The sequence below is a fragment of the Chlorocebus sabaeus genome, chromosome 16 (genome assembly GCF_047675955.1).
Source record: "Chlorocebus sabaeus isolate Y175 chromosome 16, mChlSab1.0.hap1, whole genome shotgun sequence".
NCBI lineage: Eukaryota > Metazoa > Chordata > Mammalia > Primates > Cercopithecidae > Chlorocebus > Chlorocebus sabaeus.
Window position 1 is genome coordinate 20,126,418 of NC_132919.1, and position 17,878 is coordinate 20,144,295.

A 17,878-nucleotide genomic window follows, 5' to 3' on the forward strand; every position below is an offset into this window, starting at 1 on the left:
TTACCTGGAATTGCTAAGCTCACATGAACTATTAGCTAAAACAGGTCTCTGGCTTGGACCCCTTGAAAATGCTATTCTGAAGGATATCCTGCCAACTCCATCAGCATTCCAAGGAAAACACTACTGTGTAGAAGAAAAAAACATTTAATGCACAAAGTCAGAAAACAAAGCCAGCCAGGTGCGGTGACTCATGCCTGTAATCCTTGCACTTTGGGAGGCCGAGGCAAGAGGATCATGTGAGGTCAGGAGTTCTGAGACCAACCTGGCCAACAGAGAGAAACCCCGTCTCTACTAAAATTACAAAAATTAGCCAGGCGTGGTAGCAGGCACCTGTAATCTGTTACTTGGGAGGCTGAGGCAGGAGAACTGCTTGAGCCCAGGAGGCAGAGGCTGCAGTGAGCCAAGATCAAACCACTGCACTCCACCCTGGGTGACAGAGCAAGACTCCATCTCAAAAAAAAAAAAAGGAAGAAAAAGTAAAGAGCAAAACTGAGTTTTATGTAACTTCTTGAATATAGAACGAGTTTGATTTTGTAAGGCTGTGAAAGGTAAATTAATCTTGAGGCCACACACAGTGCTAAGGGAGCCTTTTCAAGAACTGTGTGACTGGAAACAATGAAACCCATTGCTGAAGGCCATAAAATCACCTATGCACATCCAACCCCTCGCTGGCCTCAGGGACCTCACATTGCATGGAGCGCTTTCCTTATAAATGTTTGCCTAAGGTGATTCCTAACTATGTGTTTCAAAGGGTCTGATGTTTCATGAGCAGGGACAGTGTAACTTTTCACAGGAAGTCAGCTGGACACAGCAGGCCATTCACTCAGAACCCTCTGATGCTAAGGCAAACTGGGGGCGCGATTCAGCTGAGCTCGGCTTGTCTCTTTCACTTCCCTTGCCAAGTGTCACCAGTGAGGGGCACGTGTTATTTGAGATAAATGACAAAGTGGACTTTTGGAAGGGTGGAACTGCAAATTAAAAATTGAACAGTAGCAATTTAGGGGCCACAACTATCCCCCCATCCCAGAAGCTCGCCTCACCCAGGTTGTGCCGCTTTGACTTCGCATGCTCGTGAATATGCTTCTTTGTGAAACAGCCGAAGAAGACGCAGTAGAGGCAGGAATGCAGCCTGTTGAGGTGGACGCCACAGACATGGCAGATGCAGGACTTGGCCTGAAATTCAGAGAAGAGGAAGGGTGAGCACTGTGTGGTAGGACAGGGGTGCTCTGAGGAAACAGTCAAGCAAAGCATTCCCCCAAGACAGCTACTGGAGGAAAGGACAGGGAATTCCATCTCCAAGGCTTATCACTCTAGAGGATCAGTTTAATCCTTTCAATTCTCCCAACCGGGACTTCATTGAGTTGAAAACTAGCTCCCCATAAGAAAACTCAGCCCACAACCACAACTGCCAAAACCCTGTAAGCTACGGGGATGTTCACACACCTCCTCCTCCTGATCCTGACGGGCACCCCAAGCCCAGCTCCCATCCCCACTGCAGGCCAGCAACTCACACCTAGTCACCCTTAACCCAGACGTCATTTCAGGTTTGCGAATCCAGGTTGCAGGACCACAGCAAATTTAGAAGCAATAAGAAAAAGGGAGGGAGACATGAATCAAAGCAAAGCACAGAAGAAAGAAAAAGGAGCAGGGTACTACCAAGAAACAGACCTCAGAAACCTGAAATGTTAATCACGGCAATGATGAGCACAGTGCTAAACAACCTCACACCCCCAACCACCGAGGAGCGCCACTGACTCACAATACTAACGGGATGTGTAAACAGGGACAGCCACCACTGGCAATATTTGCATGATTCGAGCACAGAAATGAATAAGAGGACTTACTCATACTGAGTTTTAAAAGAATCCCTAAGTCCAGATTGATAAAACATATACACTTACTATGTACCCCTCAGATTTTTTTTTTTTTTTGAGACGGAGTCTCGCTCTGTCACCCAGGCTGGAGTGCAGTGGCAGGATCTCAGCTCACTGCAAGCTCCGCCTCCCGGGTTCACGCCATTCTCCTGCCTCAGCCTCCCGAGTAGCTGGGACTACAGGTGCCCGCCACCTCGCTCAGCTAGTTTTTTTGTATTTTTTAGTAGAGACGGGGTTTCACCGTGTTAGCCAGGATGGTCTCGATCTCCTGACCTCGTGATCCGCCCGTGTTGGCCTCCCAAAGTACTGGGATTACAGGCTTGAGCCACCGCGCCCGGCCCTAGATTTTTTAAAAAAGAAATCAATACTATACAAACACAAAGTCTTCTTCACAGAATTCCATCTAATAAATATCATAGAAAGACAAAAATACAAAATCTTCATTTTATATTTATCATAGTAATAACCGATTCAGGCAAGAATCATCAGTGGATGCTAGAACCATTGGGTAAAAAATATTGTGTTGGCCAGGCGCGGTGGCTCAAGCCTGTAATCCCAGTACTTTGGGAGGCCGAGACGGGCGGATCACGAGGTCAGATCGAGACCATCCTGGCTAACACGGTGAAACCCCGTCTCTACTAAAAAAAAAAAAAAAAAAACTAGCCGGGCATGGTGGCAGGTGCCTGTAGTCCCAGCTACTCGGGAGGCTGAGGCAGGAGAATGCAGTAAACCCGGGAGGCGCATCTCAGTGAGCTGAGATCCGGCCACTGTACTCCAGCCTGGGCCACAGAGCGAGACTCCGTCTCAAAAAAAAAAATTAATTGTGTCATTCACAACTGTCAAAATAGTAGAAATGGCCCATACATTCATCAACAGATGAGTGGATGAACAAACTGTAGCATATACACAATGGAATATTAATTACTCCACCACAGAAAGGAGTAAAGTACTGACACACTACAGTGCAGACTAGCCTTGAAAACATCATGCTAAGTGAAGGAAGCCCGAAACAAAGGATCATATATCCTATGAGTCTGTTTATATGAAATACTCAGGATAGGTAAATCCACCAACACAACTAAGATGGGACGTTGCCAGGGGCTGGGGACAGGTAGAACAAGGAACAAATTAAAACGTTTTCAAATTTGATAGAGGTAGGGCAGTAACTGCACAGTAGTGTGAACCACAAAATGTTGCTGAACAATTCCTCTGAAACAGTTAATTGTATTACGTGAATGTCACCTGGATAAAAAAATACATTAAGTTACATATACAACTGTCCCTCAGTATCTAGGAATTGATTCCAGGATCCCCTCAGGTACCAAAATCCATGGATATTCAAGTCCCTGATATAAAATGTACTTGCAAATAACCTATGCATATCCTCCCATAAACTTTCAATCATCTCTAGATTACTTACAATACCTAATACAAAGTAGGTGCTATGCTAGCAATTACAGTGTATTGTTTCAGGAATAATGAGATAAGAAAAAGTCTGTACATGTTCATTACTGATGCACCTATCCCTTTCTTCCCCCAAATATCTTTGATTTGTGGTTGAACCCACAGAGATGGAACTCAGGCCGCTTGTGTATGTATGTATGTATTTATGTATGTATGTATGTGTGTATGCATGTACACATGTGTAGCTGTGTATCAAGGCAATAGATACCTACAGTTTCAGAGTATCACTCCAGACTACTTCAGTCAATTAAACAGGAAAAGATTACCTCTGCAACAGAGAACTCTGGCCAGCGCCACCCTAACCAAACTTATCCCCGCCGCGGAGCAGGCAGGTGCAGAGGACAACGTGGCAGCGCCTGTGGGGTGCTCAGACCAACATGACCCATCTGGAATCTGCTCCTGAGAAGTAGGGAGGCGTGTCCAAATTGAAAGACTTCTGCAACATGACTGACCTGAGCTCTTCAAAAATATTCATGTAATGAAAGAAAAATAGGCTAGGAATTTCTAGATGACCCAAATCTAAAGACATATGAAAACAAATGCAATCCATGATCTTGGATTGAATCCAATATGTAAATTTTTAAAGGCATACAGGATATTGGAACAATTCAGGCATTTAAAGTTGGACAATATATGTTAGATAATACTATTTGAAAAGTTAAACTCTGAGTGTGATAACTGTATTGTGCTTATGTAGGAGACTATCCCAGTTCTTAGGAGGTAAACTATCATGATGTCTACAATCGGCCCTCAGGTGATTCAGAAAAAGATACGGAAATAAAACCAGTTAGCAAGAAGCTAACAATTAATGAATCCATATAAATGTACACAATATCCATTTTAGCATTCTTGCTATTGGTTGTTTCTTATTTTCAAAATAAACGGACAGAAGACAACTATTAAACTGAACATATGTACCCTACAGACTAACCATTCAACTCATGGGTTTATATACAACCAAAGACACGTACAAGGACTTTTGTAGCATTATTACTTGCAACACCCCAACACTGAAAACAAACAAAAATGTTCATTACTAGCAAAAAGAGTAAACTACAGTACAGTTAATTCAGTAGACAGCAATGAAAAGGAACCTATGATATACTCAACAGCATAGATGAATCTCAGAAATATAACACTCAACAAAACAGCTAAACACAATAAGCTCCTGATGTGCTACACACTCCATTATATTCTATCTCTATTACACAACCTAGGATGCTCTTCTGCACCGGTTTACCAATCACCAGGGAAGACACAGTTTACAGGCCTTATGGAGCCAACACAGCTAAGAGACAGCTTCTCTCACATTATTCAAGCAGCCAACCAACAAGACAACTGGCGCTAAATACAACAAACAGCTGTCTCTGACATACCGATAAAACCTTAATGTCTGGTATAGTCACGCACCACATAGCAATGTTTCAGTGAATGACAGGTTGCATGTACAATTGTGGTCCCGGGAAGAATATAGTACCATATTTTTACTGTAATCTTCTCTATATTTAGATACACAAATGCTTACAATCGTGTTTCAGTTGCCTACAGTGTTCAGTACGGTACATGCTATACAGGTTTGTAGCCTAGGAGCAACAGGCTCCATCACACAGCCTGGGTGTGCAGCAGGCTGTACCATCTAGCTTTGTGTTAAGTCACTCTATGACGTTCACACGAAGACAAAATTGCCTAACAATGCATTTCTCAGAATGTACTTAAACAATGCCAAAACTGTATTATTATTTTTCCCCAATCTACACTGTGGAACAGCACTTCCATTGATAATACTGTATCAGATTTAAATGTAATAGAGGCAGACAGACACATGAGTGAGGTAGCACACGTCTTCCGGTGTCTGGAGGAGGCCAGGAATAGCCTCTGGAGCGGCTACCCTGCAAACACTTTATTTTGGACTACTAGTCTCAGAACTTGAGATGAAATTTCTGTGGTGTTTAGTTACTTGGTTTGTGGTGGTTTGTTACAGCAGGCCCGGGTCACTCACGTGGGATTCACATTCATTTTTATTCTATCTCCCTTCACAGCACTGTAAAGTATAAAACACAGTCAGGCGCGTAGGCTCATGCCAGGAATACAGCATTTTGGGAGGCCGAGGTGGGCGGACAGCTTGAGGCCAGGAGTTCAAAACCAGCCTGGGCCAAATGGTGAAACCTCATCTCTACAAAAAATGCAAAAATTAGCTGGGCGTGGTGGCGCACACCTGTAGTCCCACCTACTCAGGATGGTTTGAGCCCAGGACGTCAAGGCTGCAGCGAGCCAAGATCACACCACTGCCCTTTAGCCTGAGCAACAGAACCAGATCCTGTCTCAAAAAAAAAAAAAAAACAAACATTGAAAATGCATTCCCCAACCAGGCGTGGTGGTTCACGCCTGTAATCCCAGCACTTTGGGAGGCCAAGGCAGGTGGATCACCAGGTCAGGAGATCGAGACCATCCTGGCTAACACGGTGAAACCCCGTATCTACTAAAAATACACAAAAAACTTAGCCGGGCATGGTAGCGGGTGCCTGTGGTCCCAGCTACTCGGAAGGCTGAGGCAGGAGAATGGCATGAACCAGGGAGGCGGAGCTTGCTGTGAGCCTAGATCGCGCCACTGTACTCCAGCCTGGGTGACTGACCCAGACTCCATCTCAAAAAAAAAAAAAAAAAAATTCATTCCCCAGGCAACCTTGCGGCTCATGTTCCAAACATATCTTGGGACACATTTGCAGACGGTGGGGCTGGTGAGTAAGCCAATGAGAGAAGCCCAGTGGGGGCATCCACATGCTAAAATGGACCCCGGAGGGGTGGCACTGTTTAAGCAGCCCAGCACACCACTTCCTGGTGTGGCGGCTCCTGCAGAGGCAGGATTCCCCAGGCTGGCGGGTTTTCCTAGAAACTCAACCTAGAATCTACTACTCCCATAGCCCTTGCAATGATTTCTGAATTAAATCCCTTTCTCCTATAAATTAATTCAACTAGATTCAGTAGACTGTAAGTAAATCCCGAAACATCACTAGGATTTGTATATGACAGGAATTAGGAGAGGAATCAGCAATTTAATTGTTGCTCATCTTACGCAGTGCAGAAACACCCGCCAAATTCATTAATTCGGTCCCAATATTAAGAATATTCCTCTGAATACCCTATTCTCTTACCTCCTTACTCACACGACCTCCCACCCCAACCAAGAAGGATGGGGAGGAGCAAGAGGTTCGGAGGCCTTGTAGTCAACCAGATGTGGGCTTACCCTATGGGATGACTCAACAGTACATTGAATTGAGTCCAGTTTTTAAAAGTGTGCAAACATGACACACCACCTTAAGAGGTAGTACACTTTTCACACATTACCCATGACTTCCTACTGGTCTAAAACCTGAGCATCTTAGGAAGGTAAGTTTAATTCTTGTGCTTTCTCCTCAGCGACTTTTTCAAGGACTCAAATACCGACATAAGTGAAGGGACAGGTATTAAAATTTTTTTTTTTTTTTTTTTTTTTTTGAGATGGGGTCTTGCTCTGTCACCAGGCTGGAGTGCAGTGACGCAATCTCAGCTCACTGCAAGCTCCGCCTCCTGGGTTCAAGTGATTTCCCTGCCTCAGCCTCCCGAGTATCTGGGACTACAGGCACGTGCCACCATGCCCGGCTAATTTTTGTATTTTAGTAGAGACAGGGTTTCACCATGTTGGCCAGGATGGTCTTGAACTACTGACCTCAGGTGATCTGCCCGCCTCGGGCTCCCAAAGCGTTGGGATTACAGGCGTGAGCCAGCACGCCTGGCCTAAATAGTCTATCTTTTATTGGAAAAAAATATGGCACTAAAAAGCTAAAGACTTCACCAAAATTAGATAATCTTCTCAAATTAAGTTCTCCAACCTCAGAAACCTCAGCGTACAGACTCAGGCCCCTCAATCTCAGAGCCAAAATCAATCTAAGGGTACAGCGACTACAGACCTTTCAATCTATAAAAGGGGTAACTTCATTCAGCAAGGGCAAGACCTCAGACTGACCTCATTTAAGGCTGGGACCCAGCAGTTACTGGTGATGTCCTTGGACAGGTCAGGAGACTTACTTGCCAGGCCTACCTAAAAAGTGTATCCCAAGTACCAAAACCAGAATGAAATTATGTATGAAATATAAAATATTGCAGCAGTCCTCCCTTACCTACAGTTTCACTTGCTGTGGTTTCAGTTACCCACAGTCAACCTCAGTCTGAAAATAGTAACATGGAAATGCCAGAAATAAACAATTCAGAAGCTTTAAACTGCCTGCCGTTCTGAGAAGCAGGATGAAACTGAGTGACATCCCGCTCTGTCCCATGACCATCCCTTTGTCCAGCTTCTCCATGCCGTCTAAGCCACCTGCCTGCTAGTCACTTGGTAGCTATCTTGCCGATCACATCAACTGTTGCCGTCGTTTGTGTTCAAGCCACTTTTATTTAGCTTAATATGGCCCCAAAGCTCGAGAGTACTGATGCTGCAATTTGGATACGCCAAGAAAAGTCGTAAAGGGCTTCTTTTACGTGAAAAGGTGAAAATTCTTAATAAGGAAAGAAAACAATATTAAACGATGAGTTTGCTAAGATCTACAGTAAGAACAAATCTATCCATGAAATTATGAAGAAAAAAAGTTTGCACATAATACATAAGGGGTTCAGTATTATCTGTGGTTTCCGGCATCTATCGGGGGTCTTGGGATGTATCCCTCAAGGATGGGGGTGAGTACTGGATTATCATAAATGGGAAATGAGGAAGCCCAAGAGATGCTGGGAGCTGCCTAGGGACACACACTTGGGCAGAAGCAAGCCGGGGCAAAATCCTCCTGGTACTGACCAGTTTAGGCTAGCCTTTCTTTAAATTGAGCTCACCTCAGCCGGGGCACAGTGGCTCACGCCTGTAATCCCAGCACTTTGGGAGGCCGAGATGGGTGGATCATGAGGTCAGGAGATCGAGACCATCCTGGTTAACACAGTGAAACCCCGTCTCTCCTAGGCAGGAGAATGGCGTGAACCCGGGAGGCGGAGCTTGCAGTGAGCCAAGATCATGCCACTGCACCCCAGTCTGGGCGACAGAGCAAGACTCCATCTCAAAAAAAAGAAAAAAAAAAAAAAGGAATGAACTTTCAATCTACTCAATGGATATTGCTAGACGAAAGAAGCCAGTATGAAAGGGTTGCAGACCGTATGAACCCAATGATGTAACATTCTGAAAAGGAAAAAACCTCTGAGACGGAGAAGAGATCAGTGGTTGTGGAGAGTTAGTAGGCGAGGCACAGGGATTTCGTGGGGTAGTGCAACTATTCTGTACAGTACTGTAGTTGTGGATGCCTCTGTCAAAATCCACTGAGCTTTAAAGCACAAAGAGCAAACCTTAATGTAAATGACTTTTAAAATCATTGATGAGGCCCTATGGAATGCAGGCCGAGGCAGAAGAAACAGATTGTATTACACACATAGGACACAACTCCGCCAAGAGGGGTGGGGAGGGAAGCATCTACATAACGTGGAAATGAGGGGAGAGTGTACAACTAAAAGCAAAAGGAACTGTAACTGAGCACAGTACTTCAAGGGGTCGTTTCCCAAGGGAGTACAGGACAACAATTCTGAAACCTCTATTCAGGTATACCAAAGCAGAAGAGGTGAGTAAACAGATTGTGGACAGTGGGAGCCAGGATTTTCTCTGCTGGACAGAAAAGGTACAGATAAGCTGGAGGGGAAGGCTAGAATAATCCCTATAGATATGGATTAGAGCTGGAGATACCAACATGAACTCATGTAGAGCTTCATGTGGATGCTGATGGATATATATCAAAATAATTACAGACCTGTATATACACGCATTTGTATATACACACCTGTTTCCCAGCTCTGTCCCTTGAGGGGGCCAAGAAGCCAGGATATCCCAGTAATAACGAGCACACCAGTGCCCAGATCTTGGTTTCTAATTCCATTCTCCCAAAAAAGGAACTAGGGATCCTTGGAAAATGCTAGAGTGTAAGGCTGGGGCAGAAAACACATAAGATGATCCCAGAACATAGTGTACTTCCAGGAAGTAAGGAGTGCTCAAAAACAACAAACAAAAAATCATGTGGCTATGTGAAAGGGACACCGGAGCCAGCTGAAAGAGCTCCCAGTGGACACGGCCAGATGATGGGAGCAACAAAACAAACCACACAGCACTGGATGATAACCCAAAGCATACATTCAACATCCACAAGTCCATGTTGATATACACAAGTGAGTAAACACATGAGTGAGGATGAGCAAATCTTCCATACAGAAACGTTCCAAATAATTTAAATAGCTACTCCACCCTCAAGGAGGAGGAACAGAACTCCCCATCCCAGTAGAGTACCTATGCAGAGTAACTCCCTTCCAAAATAAACAGTACATAGAGGGAAAGAGTCACTCCGCAGTGGAGAAACCTGGCAAACATGACCTCGGACATTCAGTCAAGCCCAGCAACCCAATACATCTTGACAGCATCATCCTTAATATACGGGAATGAGAAGAGCACTTCACCTCCGTGGTCTTCCTTCCCAAAACCCATAACCACAGCTGAATCACGAGAAAAACATCAGAAAACCAAAACTGAGGGACATTCTACAAACTACATGACCAGGACTCCTCAAAACTCTCAAGGTCACCAAAAAGGACAGCCTGAGAAACTGTCACTGCCTAAAAGAGCCCAAGGGGACATGAAGACTCAAAGTAATGTGTGATTCTGAGACAGAATAAGGCCATCAGATAAAAACCAATGAGTTCCGAATAAAGTACACAGTGTAGTGAATGAACTAAATACACAAACACAAATGAGTAGAAGTAAAAGCGGGGAAATCTGAACGAGACGGTGGATTTTTATGAGACTGTACCAACGTCAATATCCTGGTGGTAATTGTAATCCATTTCTGCAAGAAGTCACCCTTAGGGGAATGGGGAAAGATACACAGGATTACTCTATTTTCTTACACTAGTATGTCAATCTATAGCGACCTCAAAATTAAAACCTTAAACAGAAAAATGTTTACATTTTAGATCTTTTACTTAGACCCCACTTAGTAGGAACAGTGTAATGTGTTGTTGTGATGATTTGAAAGAGCCAGTTCACTATAAAGTCAAAAGTACACTCCTCAAATAAACGAAGTTTAAAAGTCTTTTAAAATAGCACATATCATCCTAGCACTGTGGGAGGCCACGGTGAACCTCCTAAGGCCAGAAGCTCAAGACCAGCCTGGGCAACATAGGGAGACCCAATTTTTATTTTTTATAAATAAATAAATAAATAATAAAATACAATAGCACATATCAGGAAAATGATCTAAACTATTAAAAACAAGTAATGAGAGCTGTCTACAATGTGCTCACCACCATCCCAGCACCTGGCTGAGCCAGTAAAGACTAACTGAGGCATTGTTGGATGGCTGGGAGGGATGGTTCAGGCCTGTAATCCCAGCACTTTGGGAGGCCAAGGCAAGAGGATTGCTTAGCTCAGAAGTTCCAGACCAGCCTGGGCAACATGGCAAAACTCATTACTACCAAAAATACAAAAATTAGCCAGGTGCGGTGGTGCATGCCTGTAGTCACAGCTACCTGGGAGGCTGAGGCAGGAGGATCACTGGAGCCCAGGAAGTCGAGGCTGCATTGAGCCATGATCATACCACTGCACTCTAGCCTGAAAGACAGATCCTGTCTCAAAAAAAAAAGTAAATACAAAAAAAATTAAAAAATTAAAAATTGTGTTTTGAGAACACAGTGCTATAAAATTTTAGATTCAAAGAGAGAAATGATTTTAAATATATTACCTGTTCTCTGGCCAGGCATGGTGGCTCATGCCTGTAATCCCAGCACTTTGGGAGGCCAAGATGGACAGATCACCTGAGGTCGGGAGTTTGAGACCAGCTTGACCAACATGGAGAAACCCCGTCTCTACTAAAAATACAAAATTAGCTGGGCGTGGTGGCGTATGCCTGTAATCCCAGCTACTTGGGAGGCTGAAGCAGGATAATCACTTGAACCCAGGAGGCAGAGGCTGCGGGGAGCCAAGATCGCACCATTGCACTACAGCCTGGGAAAAAAGAGCAAAACTCCATCTCAAAAAAAAAGAGTTTTACTCCAATTCAAGCTTCTTTTGGACAGAAACTTATCAAGCCTGGTCATGTGTTTGTCATGTTCTGCCTATTAAAAGAAAAATCAAGCCGGGCACGGTGGCTCACACCTGTAATCCCAGCACTTTGGGAGGCCGAGACGGGCGGATCATGAGGTCAGGAGATCGAGACCATCCTGGCTAACACGGTGAAACCCCGTCTCTACTAAAAAATACAAAAAAAACTAGCCGGGCACGGTGGCAGGCGCCTGTAGTCCCAGCTACTCGGGAGGCTGAGGCAGGAGAATGGCGTAAACCCGGGAGGCGGAGCTTGCAGTGAGCTGAGATCTGGACAGAGCGAGACTCCGTCTCAAAAAAAAAAAAAAAAAAAAAAAATCAAAGTTTGGGTACAAATTCCATAACCCACCTGTCCTTAGATAACAAAACTCGTAATTCCTATTCATTCAGGGATTCATTTCTAGTTAAACTGTACCTAAGATGTCAATCTCAAAAAGTACCTTTGTTTGTTTACAAAGATTATAATTCAAGTTGAGGTTTGTTTTGAGATAGGTTTTGTTGCCTAGGCTGGAGTACAGTGGCACAATCATCAGCTTAAAGTACTTTTACAGTCAAGTTCACATCATTAAAACCAAAAATATGGCTGGGCTCAGTGGCTCTGGCCTGTAATCCCAACACTTTGGGAGACAGGAGGATGGCTTGAGTCCAGGAGTTCAAGACCAGCCTGTGCAATATAGTGAGACACTGTCTCTACAAAAAGTAAAAAAACATTAGCCGGGCATGGTGACACACGCCTGTAGTCCCAGCTACTCAGGAGAGGCTGGAGTCCAGTAGCCTGAGGCTGCAGTGATCACTGATCAGACCACTGCACTCCAGCCTGGGTCACAGAGCAAGGCTCTGCCTCTACAAAAAAATGATTTTTAATAAAATAAAATTTAAAAAACAAAACTGTCCTAAGCTTACAGATCTGATGGGAATCCTATGCAGGTTGTCCAACTGTTAACCACCAGGTGTGTTAAACTATTTCTCAAACCAACTCTTGCTTAACTGGGCCACTAGAGAGTGCTAGAAACGCAGTACACGGCTCGTGAAGTGATACAGTAAGTCAGTCCCAAAAGGATGGAGGTCTTAAGCGCTCCTTGCTGGCACACTGCCAACTGGCACTGCAACAGCCTCCACCTGAATTTTGAAAACGGTTTTTAATATCCGTCTACAGCTCAACTTCTAACAGGTAAATAACATACACGTGGCTCAACAGTTTTGAAACTACGCAACTGACATCTGAAATTAAAAGATTAATCAGAGCCATAAGTAACGCAAAAAAAATTAAAAGTAATTCTTTCCTTTAGGAAATTAGGCAAAGTTAGTTAATGATGGTTTAAACTTGACTCCTTCAGCTTTGTTAAAAAATACCGGGGGGGGGGGGGGGGGGAAGAAAGGGAGAGGGAGGGACGGAAGGGAAAAAGAAAAGGAGGAGGGAGAGAGGAAGAGTGGGGCATTCCCCACTTCATCCAAAGTACAAACTAATCTTGGGCGCGTCACGTCCCAATCCAGACACTACCGACCCCAGAGTGGCAATAGGACATTCACCTGTAGAAGGCTGGCTTCAACCAGGTCTTTTTTTTTTTTTTTTTCAGACGGGGTCTTGCTCTGTCACCCAAGCTGGAGTGCAGTGGACCGATCACCACTCACTGTAACTTCCACCTCCCGCGTTCAAGTGATTCTCCTGCCTCACTCTCTCGAGTAGCTGGGATTACAGGCGCCCGCCACCACACCCGGCTAATTTTTGTATTTCTAGTAGAGACAAGGTTTCACCATGTTGGCCAGGCTGGTCTCGAACTCCTGACCTCGTGATCTGCCTGCCTCAGCCTCCCCAAGTGCTGGGATTACAGGTGTGAGCCACCGCGCCACGCCTGGCCATCTTTTCTTCAAGACACACAATTCTACTAGCAAGACTCTAACTCCGATCCTAACAGAAAGGTTTTATCTCTGATTTTAGTTCATCTAGACATAGTGCTTCCCGATAACGTTACAGATAAAAAAAATTTTGAGTCCGGGCGCGGTGGCTTACGCCTGTAATCCCAATACTTTGGGAGGCCGAGGCGGGTGGATCACCTGAGGTCAGGAGTTGGAGACCAGCCTGGCCAACATGGTGAAACCCCGTCTCTAGTAAAAATACAAAAATTAGCCGGGCGTGGTGGCAGGAGCCTGTAATCCCAGCTACTCTGGAGGCTGAGGCAGGAGAATCGCTTCAACCCCGGAGGCGGAGGTTGCAGTGAGCTGAGATCGCGCCACTGCACTCCAGCCTGGGGAACGAGAGCGAGACTTCGTCTCAAAAAAAAAATTTTTTTTTTGAGTTGCTGCTTAATATACCCTACAATCTCAGCAGGCCTGTTGGTATTCCCATAAAAAAAAAAAAAGCCACTCAAAGTAGAAACTGCCCTCACAACTCCCAATCTCGGACTGTAATCTACAAAAGCGCGTGAAACTGTAAAAATAAAGTTTACTCACATAGAAGAATCATGTTACGTTCTGATTTCCAAATCCTTAGCAGGCCTAACTGCTGGACGCCAAGACCGGGCTCCCGAAGGGGACTCGTTCCTGGCTAAGGCTTCCCACAACACACGGCGCGCTTCCAAGTCCACGCCTCGGCCGCAACGCAAACCCGGGCCGCGGCTCCGCACCCACAGGCTCGCTCCAGCCCCAGTACCTGCCGCTCTCCACCTCCAGTTCCCCGCGGGCCCCAAGGCAGCAGCGAAGCTGCCGTCCAGCGTCCCCCAACCCGCCCCCTGCCCCAGCTCCCGTCCAAGGTCGCTCCCGGCGGCGGGTGATCGCTACAGACCAACGCCCAGACCCCGACGGCAGCCCCCACCCTTTACTCATTTTTTTGAAATATTTCTTTCTCTACACCCCCATCCAGCCCCGAACCCTCTGGAACCAGGAGAGTTCCCGCAGGGACCTCTCGCACGAACGACCGGGACCGCCCACTGAAATCCCAAGCTCCCCAGGCAGCCGGGCAGGAGAACACCGCCCCCCGCCCGGAAGCACTCGCCCCTCCCCGGCCAAGAAGGATAAGGGAGGGGGAAGGCGGAGAGAGAGGAGGGGGAGGGGAGAGAGGAGGGGGAGGGGAGAGAGGAGGGGGAGGGAAGAGAAAGGAGGGGGAGGGAAGAGAAAGGAGGGGGAGGGAAGAGAAAGGAGGGGGAGGGTAAGGAAAGACGGGGGAAGGGGACAGAGGCGAAGGATGGGAGGAGGAAGATGAGGAGGTGGGGGAAGGGAGGGAGTTGAAAGGGGGAAGAAGGGGGAGACGGAAAGGAGGGAGAAGGGGTAAAGAGAAGAGAGAGCAGAAAGGGGAAGAGGAGGAAGGACAGGGAAAGGCAAGGGGGAAAGGGAAGGGGGAAGGAAAAGGGCCCCTCCCCCGGCCGGCCTCAGGAGGCAGGAGGCCGCGAGCCCGCCCCGGGGTGGGCTGCCGGGCGCACCTTGCGCTTGCGGGCCTCAGCCGTGCCGCTCCACACGAAGCACTGGTAGATGGCCCGCAGGTTCTGCTTCCAGTTGTCCACTTTGAAGCTGCCCAGGTGCGAGCAGCCCGGCGGCGCTACCGCCAGTTCGGCGTCCATGGCCTCGCCCTCGGGCTCTGGCCGGGATACCATGGGGGGCAAGGCCCGGCCGCGCGCTGGGGGCGGCGGCGAGGGGGGCGAGGACGACGCCAGCGCGGCGTAGGGGCTGCTCGGCGGCGGGCCTGGCCGGCCAAGGCACGGGCGCCGAGAACAAAGCGCGGAGGCCAGACAAAGATGGGTCTGCGCGATCGCGGAGGGGAGGCTGCGGGGCAGGCACCGCCCCCGAGCTGCGGCTGCTGCTGGCCGCCCGCGCTGCGCTCTCCCGGTTCGCGGAGGGCGTCGCGGGGCGGGGCGCCGCGGCCGCGGACGGAGATTACGTCACCCCCGGCCGGCACCGCACTGCGCAGTCTCCGGCCCGCGCCAGGCCCTTACCCCCTCTCGCGCGCCCGTAGGCTCTGGGTAGACCGGAGCCCAAGGAAGCGTGGTGGGGCGAGGGGAAGCTAATGAGAGCCCGCCCCTTCCCTTCCTCTATTGGTCGCCGGCCACCCCCCAGCATCTTCGGCCATTTTCATAGGCTCTCAGTACAGTCCGTCTGGCGACCAGACGTTCCCTGTCTCTTCCATCGGACTAGGGAGGCGGGGGCGTGCTGCGGTTGGGCTGCGCGAGGCGTCCGTCCTAGCACTGAACCGGTTTGCGCCGGCCTGAGCTCTGCCGCAAAGAGGCGGGGCGACGAGCTGGAACCCTGCAGGTCGGGCCTCCATCCAGGGCCTGCGCTTTCCCACCCAACAGCATCCCCTGTTCGGGCGCTGTCTGCAGGGCCCCCGGTTGCCGTAACCTGGGTCGGGCCCTGCAGTGCCGTGGCTCGGGGCTGGAACTGCCAACTGCCTGCTCCGCGCCGCTCCCTGCCTCAAGCTGCGGCACCTCCTGTCGGGAGCCCGCGGATAGCGAGGGCCACCCCGGCGCCATCCAGTTGAAAGAAGATGCACGCCACACGCCTGACACTTCGCATTTGCTGGTGGCTACGTTTTTCTAATGAAAAGAAAGTTAAATACAGTAATATATCTTAACCCAATAGGGTCAAAATATTTCAACATGTACGCAGTATTGCAAAAATCGTTAGTGGAATATTTTACAGTTTTTGCAAGTCTTCGAAATCTGGTATTTACACAACAGCACATCCAATTCCTACTAGCTGCTACCGCAGTGGGCTGCACAGGTCTAATCGGTATACAAATAACTGACCCAAGGCAAACTGAAAAGACCTTTAAAGACGAATGCAAACAATGTTCTGGGAGAGCCAGGGCGCCAAGAATCTGGGGAACTTGGATGAGGTGTGAGGCGTGGTGCTGCTCCCTGGTACTCCTCCCACTGCTGCTTTGCTCATTCATCCACAGATTGCAAGAAACAGCAATTGCCATCCAGAGCCATCCCAAGTTAAAAAATAAAGATTGTGATCTCACAACACTTAAAGCTACAGGGTTTAATGGGCTGACGACTGGAATAAAGTTTTTGTGGCCAAGATAAATTGCCTAGCACAGGTTTTTGCCTCATGGCCTTTGTGCTTGTAGTACCCTCTGCCTAAAATGTTTTCCCCACCCCCTTATCCCCCCCGCCCCGCATCCTTATATTCCATGGCTGATCGCTCACCTCCTTCCAGCGTTATCACACACCTCCTTTTCCGTGAGGACTTCCACTGCCACCCTAATGAAAATTGCAAGCCCCCCAAAATTCTCCATTCCCTTACCCTGCTTCGTTTTTCTCCAAAGAATTTATCACTATCTGGCGTAATGAATATTTACTTTTTTTTTTAATTGTTTCTTCCCTTAGTAGCATGAAAAATTCCAAGAAGGTAATGATTTTTTTCTTTTTTTTTTTGAGACAGAGTCTCGCTCTGTTGCCCAAGGCTGGAGTACAGTGGTGCAATCTCAGCTCACTGAAACCTCTGCCTCCCAGATTCAAGCGATTCTCCTGTCTCAGCCTCCCCAGTAGCTGGCATTACAGGTGCCTGCCACCACACCCGGCTAATTTTTGCATTTTTAGTAGAGAGGGGCTTTCACCATGTTGGTCTGGAACTGTCACTAGAGATGGGATTTTTCCAGGCTGGTCTTGAACTTCTGACCGCAAGTGGTCCACCTGGCTCAGCTTCCCAAAGTGCTGAGATTACAGGCGTGAGCCACGGCGCCCGGCCTCCAAGAGGGTAATGATATTTTCATGTTTTATTTACTACTACAGCCGCAGGTTCCCAGAACTGTATTGGCTATGTGCAGGTACCTAAAATTACCTGGTGAAGCCCTGTAGTAGTCTCACTGAAAAGTGAGAATAGATTCAGAGACAGGAAGCCCCAGAATCTATGCATAAACTACATCCAGGGGTCCGCTTGACCACCAAACCACTCCTATGGGGTAAATTCCAAGCAGCCAAACCAGAACAAAAAGAAGTGAGCAGAGATGTAAGCTACTAGTCAAGAAACCACTAAAATACCAGTAATTGCCTGCTAAAACAAAAATATTAACTGTCTTTGGAGGTATATAACAAAATTCATATTTTCAACAACATAACAGTAGTAATGTCCAGGATATGATCCAAAATTATTATTATTATTATTATTATTATTTTGAGATGGTGTTTTGCTCTTGTTGCCTAGGCTGGAGCGCAGTGGCGCAATCTTGGCTCACTGCAACCTCCACCTCCCAGGTTCAAGCAATTCTCCTGCCCCAGCCTCCCGAGTAGCTGGGACTACAGGCATGCTCCACCACATCTGGCCAATTTTGTATTTTTTAGTAGAGATGGGGTTTCTCCATGTTGGTCAGGCTGGTATCGAACTCCCAACCTCAGGGGATCCACCCACCTCAGCCTCCCAAAGTGCTGGTTACAGGCATGAGCCACTGCGCCCA

At 47.4% G+C, this 17,878-nt stretch overlaps 1 protein-coding gene across 2 annotated transcripts in view; it reads right to left on the reverse strand.

Annotated features, from left to right (window-relative positions):
• Positions 1–15,320, reverse strand: part of USP22 (ubiquitin specific peptidase 22) — a 43,426-nt gene extending 28,106 nt beyond the window's left edge. Inside the window, exons 1-2 of one of the 2 annotated variants that reach the window (XM_037987815.2) lie at positions 14,907–15,320; positions 1,041–1,173 (exon numbers count right to left, since the gene is read on the reverse strand). In XM_037987815.2, the coding sequence (XP_037843743.1) occupies positions 1,041–1,173; positions 14,907–15,077 (304 nt within the window). In that variant the 5' untranslated portion in view covers positions 15,078–15,320. The remainder of the gene's footprint in view (positions 1–1,040; positions 1,174–14,906) is intronic. The other variant, XM_008010668.3, reaches the window with a different exon arrangement.
• Positions 15,321–17,878: the final 2,558 nt, after the last annotated feature.